The 14,877-nt window shown below is 39.0% G+C and overlaps 3 protein-coding genes across 3 annotated transcripts; all 3 read left to right on the top strand.

Annotated features, from left to right (window-relative positions):
* The first annotated feature begins 2,876 nt into the window (after positions 1–2,876).
* On the top strand, positions 2,877–3,356 carry LOC105307543 (keratin-associated protein 1-1-like). Its single transcript, XM_011383089.1, has one exon. The coding sequence runs from the start codon at positions 2,877–2,879 to the stop codon at positions 3,354–3,356; it is 480 nt and encodes a 159-aa protein (XP_011381391.1).
* A 6,009-nt stretch (positions 3,357–9,365) lies between these two features.
* LOC105307542 (keratin-associated protein 1-4-like) lies at positions 9,366–9,830 on the top strand. Its single transcript, XM_011383088.1, has one exon. The coding sequence runs from the start codon at positions 9,366–9,368 to the stop codon at positions 9,828–9,830; it is 465 nt and encodes a 154-aa protein (XP_011381390.1).
* A 2,158-nt stretch (positions 9,831–11,988) lies between these two features.
* LOC105307541 (keratin-associated protein 1-3-like) lies at positions 11,989–12,477 on the top strand. Its single transcript, XM_011383087.1, has one exon. It carries the CDS (start codon positions 11,989–11,991, stop codon positions 12,475–12,477), a length of 489 nt encoding a protein of 162 aa, XP_011381389.1.
* Positions 12,478–14,877: the final 2,400 nt, after the last annotated feature.

The following is a 14,877-nucleotide window of genomic DNA, read 5'->3' as shown; positions in this document are numbered from 1 at the left end:
CCTAGACAGCCCAAGTAATACAGAGCTTGTTGAGCCTATAAGGTCTCCTTCCTCTTAGTGGACAGAGCACAATCCACATATTCATATACAACGCTTCTAAAATGTGGTCCACACTCTATTCCCATCATCTACTACTCTCTTGCCTTCTACCAGGTTGGATGATTTAGATTGGTTGCACTTTTTACTCAGAAGGGCTTCGGCTCAGAAGCTCCAAAAAGAACCAGGTTGGAATTCAGGAGAGAAAAGAAAGATCTTGTTACTTGGTTTGGGGTAAAAATTTTGGGGTGTTCATTTGGTTAGTGCATCAACTGTGTTTTATCTCTCAGGAATCTAAGTAAGGCAGATACAGCCAATTTAGAGAAGTGATTAAGTGGAATTTAACGAATTAGAAGAACACCCTAAACTTATGACTAGAAAAATGAAACCCTGACATCTTAAAGAAAAATAACTCTACACATCAATATCTATAAACACAAGGCAAAAATTCAAGCATAATAACAACAACAACAACAACACATCCTCTCTTCTTATTGTCTTGGAACAGTCTGGGTACCATAACTTAAATGAAATAATTAAAACCAAAAAGAATAGGCATAGTAATTACATTATAAAAAGCTTTAAATGTAAAGGTACTAGTTTTTTTTTTTTCCCCCTCAATGAAGACCAGGATAGGAGTCTCCAGCATCTAAACAGGATAAAACATCTGCACTGGGGAAGACCACAAATAATTATAACTTCTAATTCTATTTTTATGACAACCAATCAGAAGAATGGATTTAAGTGGTAGGGGGAAAGAACTTGGTTTTCTTTATTTAGGGGAGGTGAGGGAATGTTCAGATTAGTCTTCATTCTGTGGCAGAGGAATAGAATTCTCAAATTTTAAGTATCATAATAACAAATTTTAAGTATCATTTAAGTATCACATATTTATGTGATGGTTAATTTTATGTATCAGCTTGATTGGGCTAAGGGATACCCAGATAGCTGGTAAAACATTACGTCTGGGTGTTTTCAGAAGAGATTAGCATTTGACCTGTAGACTGAGTAAAGAAGATGGATCACCCTCGCCAACACAGCCAGGTATCAATTAATCCACTGAGGGCCTGAATAAAACAAAAAAGGCAGAGGAAAGGCAAATTTGTTCTCTTGCTCGAGCTGTGACATCCATCTTTAGATTGGTTACAACTTTTACTATAGAATATTCTAAAATCAAAGATTAGATAAAGTCACAAGTCAAGTAGGTAAACTCTTTTAGCACTTAAGATTTTTCTTGAAGCCTGGGGCATTCAAGAAATGCCCCAGGAGGGATTCTGATGGATCCTGAGTCTAACTTCCTCTCTGCGGTTTGCAGGGTTCTGGGTAAGGTCAGGCCACCCAGGCTTAGAGAAAAACATTCCTCTATCGGCCCAGCCATGGCGAGCACCACCCCAGCTGCAGACCCAGTGACTAGCTCAGCTGGCAGGGGTTCTGCCCGGCCAGATCTCAGTGCTCCCTGAAAGCTTCTACTAAAGCTTTTCCTTGTGGAACCAAAACCACTTGCTAGGTAGTTCTTACTAGAAAAATCTCAGACTTAAGCACAGCAGCCTATGGGAAAATGTCAGGTTTTACTCTAAAGCCAAAGATGGGGGAAGAAGCAGTGTTTGGGGGTTTTGTAGTAAGCTTAAATCCTTAAATCTGTGAATATGCGATGTTAATGTTACCTTATGTTTGTATCAAGATTAGAAATATGCAACTGGCTTTCCAAACCATGATACTATTGATACTATTGAATCTGTAAAAAAAATGCAAAGGATAGTTTTCCTCCTACACACAATTTTAAATAGAAAACAACTGCATTTTGCTACTCTAAAAACTGCGTGGATAAAGATCTAAAGTAAATAAAATTTGTTTAGGAGCTAAAAAAAATTTTCTTGAACTGTGTTTATTATACAATTAAAAAAATTAAATTAAATCTCCAGAGAAATCTCTATTAAACAATGTTATTCCTCGCCCTAAACTCTGCCTTTCTTCTCTTTGCTCTCAAAAAGGGGGCAAATTTTCACATTTTGCTTCCACTCTTTGATTTTCCTTAGAAAACCTGCATACATAGAAAAGAGAGACTTGGCTGTATTGGTTTACAGAGTTTAGTCTGGAGTCAGATGGCGTGGGTTCAAATTTTCAATTCACCACTTGTTAGTGTGAACTTGGGTGAATGACTTAAATCTGTTTGTGGCTCAGTTTCCTCAGATGGATGATAGAATAGCAATGATATCTACCTGGGAGAACTGCTGTGAAAATTAAATGAATTGATGCAAAGTGCCAGAACAGTTTGGACATATAAATGCCCCCAAAATATTATCAGTAACAAGCCATCCATATTCCCCAGACTTCAATGAAAGCATTCCTTTCTGGCCAGCTGAATCACTTTGCTTCTCTGGCAAAGATGAGAAGAGGCGGCAGTCAACATCGGAGGCTACGTTGCTGAGAATTAATCTGCCGTGTGAGACCCAAGAGCTCAATTATTAGGGTCAACATTGAGTAATTTTGACACTCCTTAAAGGTGAGGCATCAGCCAGTTGTTCTTTGGGCAACGAGCAAATTTTAACAAATATGGAAAATTAGGGGTTATATTCTCAATGAATGCTAATGACTACTTGACAATGGTAAAGAATCCTAATTGAGGACCAGCAAAATCAATTTTTAAAGGCTTTGAGAAGGTTGAACAAATAACTCAGGGTCAGGGCAATTATCATTCAGAAAGAAGTTATTTAAACACAAACAAGGAAGAGTCTTTGGGAATTACGTAAATAATAGCTGGCCAGGGCTTATAAAAGGCCCAGTGTGGAAGTCATCGCCAAAACTAAAAAATTTCTCAAAGCAAACCAAATCCTGACACCATGGCCTGCTGCACCACTAGCTTCTGTGGATTTCCCAGCTGCTCCACTGGTGGGACCTGTGGCTCCAGCTGCTGCCCACCAAGCTGCTGCCAGCCTACCTGCTGCCAGACCAGCTGCTGCCAGCCAACCTGCTGCCAGACCAGCTGCTGCCAGCCAACTTGCTGCCAGACCAGCTGCTGTGGGACAGGCTGTGGGACCGGCTGCGGGACGGGCTGCGGGACCGGCTGTGGCATCGGCTATGGCCAGGAGGGTGGCTGTGGAGCTGTGAGCTGTCGCACCAGGTGGTGCCGCCCTGACTGCCGCGTGGAGGACACCTGCCTGCCCCCCTGCTGTGTGGTGAGCTGCACACCACCAACCTGCTGCCAGCTGCACCACGCCCAGGCCTCCTGCTGCCGCCCATCCTACTGTGGACAGTCCTGCTGCCGCCCAGCCTGCTGCTGCTACTGCTGCGAGCCCGCCTGTTGCCAGCCCACCTGCTAAAAGCCAGGTTGCTGATTTTCAACTTGAAGTTTCAACTTCCAACTCAATCCATGAACTAATTATCTCTTCAACCACTCCTGGCCTACTAACAATAACAAGTTCTTGAACTTTTTATTTGGCTTTTGTTGTGGGAGTTACCGAATATTTGGGTCTCACAGACCTATCTCCCTCACAGATCTTGATCTCCCCACTGAAGCTGCCAAAATACAAATTTGATTCAAGAAATGGAAAAACCAATTTGCCTTAGGATTGACCTTCAGCAAGAATTCGATGCTACTCTCTGTGGCTTAGTGCTTGCCAAGGCCTTGGAAGAACCGCCTCTCCTTTTCAGATACATTCACCTCCTATACTGCACTGTCCTGCAGATTGTACTTCTTATGAAAGGGGAATAATATACCAAGGTCTAATAAATTATATCTATTTCTTCACTGAGTGTGTTCATGATGTATATTTCACAGAAAGTCATACAATCGATTTTAATCTGGTTTTGCTATCCCACACTGCTCTTCTTATACCATGTTAGGAAAGCTGATCAGATCCAGCGGGGGTTAATCCCCATAAAAAGATAGAGCAAAGGCAGTTCTATGGCTTCAGAAATAGCACATGACCATATCCTGGCATCACACAGTGCCTTCAAAATCAGAAAGCTACAGAAGTCAGGACTTCTGAAACTAGAGCCAGAATATGACTTATTTTGTTATGTCTTTTAGAGGAATGCTCTTTCAGGCAATCTTCAAACAATGGTAATATATGCTAAGATATTATACTCTTCCATTTACATGTGACCTTGCAGAGTAAAGCAAGAGATTATAAATTGGGGCTATCTCTTTGAGAAAATGGGCTTTCGATTAGATGGAGATTTTTACCCCAAAAACTTTTTTCCCCAGTTTCTAAACTGAAAGTGAGGATAATAAAGATATTACTCTGTTTTTTGGAATTGACATATCTACTTTGGTTTAAAATGTTTACTTAGAAATACACACAAATTTACTATATATGCATTTATATATAAAACACAAATAAAATGAATTTATACATATTTAAACATTAAGTATCACGGAATGCTTCATAAATGTGGGTGGTTTGGGGAAAAGGATGAGGATTAACTCCTGGTTCCTTGGGATTAAAACTCAAGGGGAGAGACTGAAGATATTCTTTTTAATTCAGAATATTACTTTGGTTAAAATTACAATGCTTTATTCATTCGAGGGGCAGTGAAAATCGAGTAATTAGAAAAGACCTGATCCAATCCAGAAAACAACAGAACAGAAATGAAAACGTTTTGTCCTCCTGCCCCTTTGGCTCTAACTACTGACCACTTTCAGGTATTACTACCTAACAGCTCCTACTGAGAAGAAAATATAAACTAAAATGACAAGTCGCTTTGGTAAAACGCAAATTTGGCTATTTAGCATGACCATACACTGCTAATCATTCATTCTCTCTTTTATTCAACAAGCATTTACTAAACATTGACCTACAAAATGGTACAGAAGATACTGTGTAGGATACCAAGATGAAGCAGACATGGCCAGATCATGCCTTCAGGAATTTTGGCCCTGGAGGTATCTGAGAGATAATCTCATTTTACAGATGAACAAACTAATGTTCAGAGGGATTAAGTGACTTTTCTGAGGTTCACAGTCACTTAAATGTAGAACCAGTTTGAGAAGCCTATTTAGTTTAATTAATTTAATTCTCAGTTAAGAGCTCAGTCCCTGACATCAAATGACCGACCACCTCTAACCACCTAACTCTGGACCTGTTTTAAGTTACTTTCAGCTTAAAATTCTATGATTTTTTTAAAAGTTAAAGGCACAAACTAAAAATGATTGAGGATTTATCAATAGAGGATGACTGAATAAAGTGTGCTATGTTCATACTCTGAAATATGGCACAGCTTTTTAAAAGATCGACTAATGTGTATTGGACAGGGCAACAAATTGAAAAACCTAGATGAAAGAGAAAATTCCAATCAAAACTGAATCCTGAAGAAATAGAAAATTTGAACAGATCTATAATAAGGAGATTGAATCAGTAATTTAAAAAAAAAAAAAACCCAAAAGAGAAAATCTCAGTATCAGAAGGCTTCAGTGATGAATTCTACCAAATGTTTCATGAAAAATTAACATGAATCCTCTTCAAACTCCTCCAAAAAAATTGAAGAGGAGGGAACACTTCCAAATTCATCCTATGAAGTCAGCATTACCCAGATACCAAAGCCAGATAAAGACACTACAAGACAACTACAGACCAACATCCCTGTGAATGTTGATGCGAAATTCCTCAACAAAATACTATCAAACAGAATTCAAAAGCACATTAAAAGGATTATACCCTATGACCAAGTAAAATTTTATCCTAGAATGTAAGGATGGTTCAAGATATGAAAACCAATCAATGCAATATATCACATAGCCGAATGAAGAGTGGGGAAACTCATGGTTATCTCAATAGATAGACAGAAAACATCTAATGAAATTCAACACTCTTTTATTATTAAAAAGAACACTTAACAAACTATAAATAGAAAGAAATTTCCTCAGCATAATAAAAGCCATATATGAAAATCCCACACTAACATCAACTCAATGGTAAAAGACTGAAAGCTTTTCCTCTAAGTTCAGGAACAGAAGGGTTCCCACTTTCACTTTTTCTATTTACCATAGTATTGGAAATCCTACCCAGAGCAGTTAGGAAAGAAAAAGAAATAAAAGGCATCCAAATCAGAAAGAATGAAGTAAAATTGTCTCTATTTGCTGATGACACAATATTACATATAGAAAACCCTAAAGATGCCACCAAAATACTGTTGAACTAATGAATGTATTCAGTAAAGTTGCAGTATACGAAATCAATACACAAAATCAGTTGCGTTTCTCTACATTATTAATCTATCAGAAAGAGAAATTAAGAAAACAATTCCATTTACAATGGCATCGAAAAGAATGAAATACTTTGGAATAAATGTAACTAAGGAAGTGAAGGATTTCTGCACTGAAAAATATAAGGCATTGATGAAATAAATTGAAAAAAAAAACACACAAATAAATGAAAGGTGTTCCATGCTCATGGACTGGAAGAATTAATATTGTTAAAATATCCATACTTAGCTAAAATGGTCTAAAGATTCAATGCAATCTCTATTTAAATTCTAATGGCATTTATCACAGAAATGGATAAAACAATCCTAAAATTTGTATGGAGCCACAAAAGACCCTAAATATCCAAAACAATCTTTAGAAGGAAGAATAAAGCTGGAAGCATCACATTTCCTGATTATAAACTATGTTACAAAGCTATAATAATCCAAAAAGTATGGTACTGACATAAAGGCAGACATATAGATAAATAGAATGGAGAGCCTAGAAAAAATAACTTTCACATATAGGACCAAATGATTTTTAACAAGGGCGCCAAGGGGAAAAGACAGTATTTTCAACAAATGGTGCTGGGTAAACTGGATATCCAAAAAAAAAAAAAAAATGAAGCTGTACCCTAAACCATGTACAAAACATTAAACCATATACAAAAATTAACTCAAAATGGATCAAAGAACTAAATATAAAAGCTAAAACTCTTAGAAGAAAACATAGAGGGAAAGCTTCATGATGTTAGATTTAGCAGTGATTTCTTGGATATGACATCAAAAGCATAGGTAACAGAAGTAAAAAATAAATAAATTGAACTACATTGAAATTTAAAACTTCTGTGCATTGAAGAACATAATTAACAAAATGAAAAGGAAACCTATAAAATGGGAGAAAATATTTGCAAATTATATATCCAGTTAGGGGTTAGTATCCAGAACACACAAAGAACTCCTAAACTCAACAAAAACAACAACAAAACAATTAAAAATTGGGCAAAAGACATAAATGGACATTTCTCCAAATAAGATATACGAATGGTCAAGAAGCATATGAAAAGATGTTCAATATCACTAATAATTGGGAAAATTTGAATAAAAACCACAATGACATGCCACCTCACACCCATTAGTAGGGCTACTCAAAAAAACCAAAAGTGTTGGCAATGATGTGGAGAAATTGGAATTCTTGTGCATTGTTGGTAGAAATGTAAAATAGTATAGCCACCATGGGAAATAGTATGGCAATTACTCAAAAAACTAAAAATAGAACTACTATATAAACCAGCAATTCCGCTTCTGGTATAAACCCCAAAGAATTGAAAGCACAGTCTTGAAGAGATATTTGTACCCCTATGTTCATCATAGCTGTTGGAGGAGGTAATCAAAAGAACAGGACCACCGGTTGACCTAAGAGCTGGACCCAAGCATTCAAAGGCTCCTCACCTCCTCCCCTGTCCTTGGAATGTACTCTCTGCTTACCATTCCCACAATGAGATCTGTTTTCAAGGACGAAGCCTTTAGAGAGCAATGCATTATTGACCACCTGAATGGTACACGTGACTGAACTCAATTAAAGCCTCCATATAAACTTTTAAGATTTGGCAGGTGGGTGCAGCTATCTGCTTGTCTTGTGGTCAACCAAGACAAGCCTCATAAGTAAGTTTTCTTGCTTTTCAAGCCTGCCACCTACCAATCTGGAGTGGTCTGCCTCTTTCTTTGGTCTCTCCTTGCCCTTCATGTATGGGGGCCAGTTTGTAAAACCAAAAGCAGCATTAATCACATAGCCAAGAGGTAGAAACAACTCAAGTGTCTGTTGATGGATGGATGAATGGATAAACACATTGTAGTGACACATACAATGGAATTTATTCAGCCTTAAAAGGGAAGAAAATTCTGACACATTCTACAATATGGATGAATCTTAAAAACATTATGCTAAGTGAAATAAGCCAGTCACAAAAAGATAAATACTGTATGATTCCACTTACATGAGGTACTTAGATTGGTCAAAATCATCCAGACACAAAGAAGAATAGTGGTTGTTAAGGATTTGGGGAGGAGAGAATGGGAAAGTTGTTTCATGGATATAGAGTTTCTGTTTTGCAAGATAAAAAGAATTCACAATGTAAATTTACTTAATACTAGTGAACTGTACTCTTAAAGATCCTTAAGATGGTAACTTTTATGTTATGTGTATTTTACCATAATTAATTTTTAAAATAAATCTGTATAGAAGACCCCAACTTTACTGACTAGAAGATATATGTGTATATATGCTGGTTTATAAGCAGGAAGGAAAGTATTAAAGAATACGCACTTAATCTTGATTATCTCTAGAATACTAGTTTTGGAAGGGATGTGTGTGTTTGGGGGAAAGGAGGGAAAATATTAACTTCTCTATCTGAGCCTTTGTACTGTTTGACTTGTGAAAATGTGTACTCATCACGAGCATATATTTTTAATTTAGTAGAGTCAGAAAACAGTCTATAGGCTAAAGTCACTGAGGGTCTCAGTTGGGAACACGTACATTGATGACTGAAGGCAAAAATGCCCTTTAGAGCTCTGAGATTCTACAACTTGCACACTCTGATCATAGAAAGGCATACTTCTTTCGGATGTTGATGAATCAGGTGATAACTGATGTTTTGATGACACTGATGTTAGTTATTCCAAGTCTGGACAACTTGATTATGAAATCATGATCCTTAATTGAGTGACCACCTTGGCAGAAAATGTTTAAATAAACTCTGCCTTATGGTTATCAAAGGAAGGATATCACAAAGCAAGCCAGGGCAGTGGTTGGCACAAGTCTTATCTGTCACGTGACTAACATAAAGAGGTGCTGCCATGATTGGCTTCCATAATGAGCCTTCACTTGATCCAGAGGGCAAAGAAGAAATATAATGATACTTAATTTAGCAATGACCAAAGCAGGCTATTAAAGTGCTATTTATAATTTTCTAAACAACTCAAGTATTAGCCAATCAGAAACTAACTTTGCAAATACTATCAAGGAAAGATGCTAAAGGCTAGGGAAATAGGTGGCTCTGGAAACTATATAAAAGGCCAGTTGTAGAAGATGCAGCCAAAACTCAGAAACTTCTCTTAACACAACTCTCAACCCAACTCTTGACACCATGGCCTGCTGCACCACTAGCTTTTGTGGATTTCCCAGCTGCTCTACCGGTGGGACCTGTGGCTCCAGCTGCTGCCGGCCAAGCTGCTGCCAGACCAGCTGCTGCCAGCCAACTTGCTGTCAGACCAGCTGCTGTGGGACAGGCTGTGGGACCGGCTGCGGGACGGGCTGCGGGACCGGCTGTGGCATCGGCTATGGCCAGGAGGGTGGCTGTGGAGCTGTGAGCTGTCGCACCAGGTGGTGCCGCCCTGACTGCCGCGTGGAGGACACCTGCCTGCCCCCCTGCTGTGTGGTGAGCTGCACACCACCAACCTGCTGCCAGCTGCACCATGCCCAGGCCTCCTGCTGCCGCCCATCCTACTGTGGACAGTCCTGCTGCCGCCCAGCCTGCTGCTGCTACTGCTGCGAGCCCGCCTGCTGTGAGCCTACCTGCTGCCAGCCCACCTGCTGTGAGCCCACCTGCTAAAAGCCAGGTTGCTGATTACTTAAGAATGAAAGGAGAAGTACAGCAAAACTGCATTAGTATCTGAAGAAGTGTTCAATTTTATTTGGATACTAAGTAGCACAATGTTTTTAAGCTGCTCAGAAATAACAAAAGTCTTAGGACCCTCTTGGATGTGCTGAGTTAGCACACTGAAAATGTGTTAATCAGAGTGTCAAATCAGTGACATCTTTATTCTCCTCCTTATTTCCTGATCCCCACACATTTTCAGACCTGCTTTCTCCTTGAATATCCTCTGTTAATTTCAAATAAAATGTTTAAATGTGCAAAGCAAACTGAGTTATTTTCTTCCTTCTATTTAAGCTTGTCCATCTTTAGTTTAAATTCAAGAAGAGTGGATTTGCACTTTGATAATAAACGTAAAGTCTAAACCAGAAAGATTAAATACAAATTACATTAGGCTTACATCTATCAGTTAATAAAATGCTCCATACCTTAAATAATGTTTGAAGTTATTTAAGTACTTACATACTCTAATCTAATTATGGTTATGTCTAGACCAATAAGAACACTTTTAGCTAAAATTTTCAGGCTGATCAAAGCTATAGGATTTCTACCTAGATGCATTTCTACCATTTTAAATCTCCTTGCATTTAATATACTAAATGTTCTCCTTCATATATGCCCATTATCTAAAGAACTACATTAATTACTAGATTTTAAAATATCTACCAGATACTATACATCAAATACTATCTGTTTTCCAAGATCATTTAGGTTTAATTCCTATGCCTTAGCCTATTATATTCTTCCCACTGATTCCCAAATTGTTCTCTAAGCTTCAATGCCCAGCACTTACCTCCATTCGCTCTAAGTATGTATAAGGTGTATAAGGTCTACATGAGAATAGAATAAACAGCTATGTAGATACCCAGTGAGTCCCACTATCACCACACGTCAGACACATACATTAGAAATCTGACACAACTATATATTTTGCACTTTGCAACCCAATTTCAAAGATGTTCTCTTAAGAAGTTAACCTAGATCTAAAAATATCTTTTACCAATTAATTTTCAATTACTCATTAAGTATTTGAGTGAAAAATACAAAATACAACACTTTATGAAAAATATTTTCTGAGTTATTTATGAAAAATATTTTCTGAGTTATTTATGAAAAATATTTTCGGAGTTATTTACAAGCTCCCAGAACTTACCTCTATCATTTAATTGGAGCAATGATAGATCGCATACGAGATTACACATTTCAGAGAAGAAAAACGTGAATTCTTCAAAACGTCACAACTCCCAGATGTTTTTTCCTGAGCCTTGGTTCAACTATTAAATGTAGAAAAAATTTTCAGCATTTCCCAGTCTCTTTTGACAATAACAAGGACTCCTTCGTGAGAAGTACTTCAGCTTGAAAGTTCTATTTCATCATGTCTAAGTGGCACGGGCATCCATGAATCATGCCTTTTACTCCACCCACTCCAAATCATATTCAAAAAACATTTATTAAGGTACTGCCAGAAGCTAAGCACACTGCTAGATACTCATATATACAATGTCATTTGGTTCACCAGAAGAGATTTCTGGCCTGGAATGCAAACAATATTTGCACATTTCAAATTGGTTGAAATCAAAGAAACTATAATGGTAATTGAAGTAAATAAGTTGAAAACTAAATTATGCATGACTAAAGGTACTCTTTCAATTCAGTGGATGCCGTGATGTCCTAAATTCAATAATATTTTGTCTATACATCCAGAAGGAAAAAATTATAGTTAGAAAAAGGAGCATAATTACCCTTAGCCTTAGAGATGTGGACCGAGTGTCATGTGAAATAAATAGCTCTACAAAGCAAAGGTGTTGACGTGGACTAAAATGGGAGGACTCTTTGAACATGGGAAACCACAAACATATTCCAAAGAGCAAAGGACCAATATGAGGAGTCCAAATGAAACTATAAAACAATTTCTAAACTGCTGCTCATAATGTGTCATGGTATTTCAATGTTAGCCAATCAGAGGACCACTGAAGAACAAATTTAAACAAAAACAAGGAAAATATGTTAAGAATTGTATAAATAGCAACTGACCAGGATATATAAAGGGCCCGATGTAGAAGTCACCAGCAAAACTCCCCCAAGCAACCTGACTCTCAACCCAATTCCTGTCACCATGGCCTGCTGCACCACTAGCTTTTGTGGATTTCCCAGCTGCTCCACTGGTGGGACCTGTGGCTCCAGCTGCTGCCGGCCAAGCTGCTGCCAGACCAGCTGCTGCCAGCCAACCTGCTGTCAGACCAGCTGCTGCCAGCCAACTTGCTGCCAGACCAGCTGCTGCGGGACCAGCTGTGGGACCGGCTGTGGGATGGGCTGCGGGACGGGCTGCGGGACGGGCTGTGGGACCGGCTATGGCATCGGCTATGGCCAGGAGGGTGGCTGTGGAGCTGTGAGCTGTCGCACCAGGTGGTGCCGCCCTGACTGCCGCGTGGAGGACACCTGCCTGCCCCCCTGCTGTGTGGTGAGCTGCACACCACCAACCTGCTGCCAGCTGCACCATGCCCAGGCCTCCTGCTGCCGCCCATCCTACTGTGGACAGTCCTGCTGCCGCCCAGCCTGCTGCTGCTACTGCTGCGAGCCCACCTGTTGCCAGCCCACCTGCTAAAAGCCAAGTTGTTGATTTTCAATTGCCCAGGACACAGTATCTCTGAATGGTTTAACTCCTCAACCATCCCTGGACCACTATTTGGGTTTCTGTTATGGAGGCTACCAAATATATGAGTTCTATCTGATTCCAGTCTGCAGTGAGTACCTTGACTCTCCACTGCGGACACAGAAATGCTGTGAACTCACTGGCTGATCATCAAATTTCTTTGACTATACTATTTCTGATTTTCCTGCAGGATTGAAGATTACAGCCATATTGTGGATTTTATCCTTAAGAACTGTCTAAGGTCTAATTTTCCCCTGCTTTATAATCTATTTTTTGCTTCTGTTTACCTAAAAATTTTCCCAACATTAAAGGCACCAAAGTATAGCCAAGTGACATTCTTCAGATGTCACCGGAGAGAATGGAAGCTCTTCACTCAATATTCAGTTTCTAAGAAGTAGGCTAGTCTTTTCTGTATTTCAACATTTGATTCCATCCCTTTTGGGGGATCATAATGATCTTGCCTGTTAGTTATCTTAATTCTATCTGTGATACAGTGTCTTCTGTCATTTCTTAATAAATGTTACATGCTGGGCAAAGAAATTATGGTCAGTATTTCCACTTTTACAGAAAATGGGTTAACTGCTAACAATTCAAGAATGCCTACTTATAAGAAAAACACTTATTTCTTTTTAAAAGAGACTAAAGCCATATGCAATGTATACATTCATTCCTCCAATACAAACTTACTACCCCTTCTGAAGCGGAGACTATGGCGATCAGAAAGAAGAAGAATTAGTTCTTACCCTTGAGGACCTTACTAACTAGAAAGAAAAAGTTTATGTGTGAAAATAGCTACATACGGTGTGATGAGATAAATCATCTTCTCTTAGCACCTGGTACAAGAAACCTCTCTCTGTCCATGCTTTTGTGACCAATGTGCCTTGATAGTCCACCTTAGAGTAGGTTCACCCACATGGGATAGGCATGTTGGCAACCCCAAAAGCTTAAGAGAAGGATATTAAACAATCATGCATGAGACAAAGACAGGAATATGTTTTGCTCCAGAAAGGAAGGAGGAAACAGAAGACAGGAGAGATCTAGTCAGGAGGTCATGAGTATGACCCTATGATCTTTCCACATCAGGATGTCACACTCACGCAATCCTTAGGGTAGGTCAACTTTCCTGTGAAAACCAGTGGAGTTGAGTTTCCTATCTGGGTTGATTCGAGGGAAAACATAGACAGCCCAGGAGCCAAACAGAGCAGGGGGAACAGGAACTCTCAGAAATTGTGGAGAGGCTGTGGAGAGATGGACATTGCTGTGGAAAGTAGTATCTTGGTTATGTAGACTGCAAAGAAGAACACAGAAGGATCAGAAACAGGATTTCAAATAGGAGGAGATCACTTCAAGACCAGCAGGGGCTATGCTGGAGTCAGCATCAGGGAAGACTTCACAAGGGAGGTAATCTTTGAAGTAGGCCTCGAAGGTCATTCTAAATGGAAGGCAAGAGTGAGTAACAACGAGCTCAACTTACATATCTATTAGAATGGCTAAAATCCAAAGAAATGACAGCACCAAATGCTGGCAAAATGCTGGTGGAGCGATAAGAACTCTCATTCGTTGCTAGTGAGAAAGCAAAATGGTACAACCACTTTGGAAGACGGGGGGCGGTGCTCTGTGCAAAGCTAAACATGGGCTTACCATACAATGCAGCAATTGCACTCCTCAGCATTTTACCCGAATGAGCTGAAAACTTATGTCCGTGCAAGAACCTGCACATGAATGTTTGTAGCAGGTTTATTCATAATTGCCAAAAATTGGCAGCAACCAAGATGCCCCTTGATAGGTGAACAGGTAAACAAACTGTGGTACCTCTACACAATGGAATGCTACTCTGCGATAAAGAGAACTGATTTATCAAGCCACAAAAAGACACGGAATGATCCTTAAATGCATATTGTTTAATGTAATAAGCCAATGTGAAAGGCTAGATACTGTATGATTCCAACTATACGACACTCTGAATAAGGCAAAACTATAGACAATAAAACCTTTCCAAAGTGTCCTGCTCTGCAGATGCCTGTAGTACAACACTATAATATAAGGTTATGAATTTTAAAAATACAGTTACAGAAATAGACATAGTACTGGACTATGAAATCTGAAGAGAGAAAACTTTCCTTTAATGATAAAAGGAACAAACATTTCTGGTGCTTCCTCTTCACCCTCTTATTCTTTTAAATACAGATATGATTCCTGGAGTTACAAAATCCAAGAGAATGGAACAGGCACTGATCTTGACATAGCTGAGCCTCTGAACCAATGCTAGCAGCTGTCTACATGTGAAAATAATAAATCTTTTGATCAAGCCAAAATTTATTGGCTTTTCCAAAACTGGAAACCTAGGACATT

The sequence above is a fragment of the Pteropus vampyrus genome, unplaced genomic scaffold (genome assembly GCF_000151845.1).
Source record: "Pteropus vampyrus isolate Shadow unplaced genomic scaffold, Pvam_2.0 Scaffold503, whole genome shotgun sequence".
Classification (NCBI taxonomy): Eukaryota; Metazoa; Chordata; class Mammalia; order Chiroptera; family Pteropodidae; genus Pteropus; species Pteropus vampyrus.
Note: the sequence above shows the minus strand (reverse complement) of the source record. Positions and strands in the feature narration are given on the sequence as shown.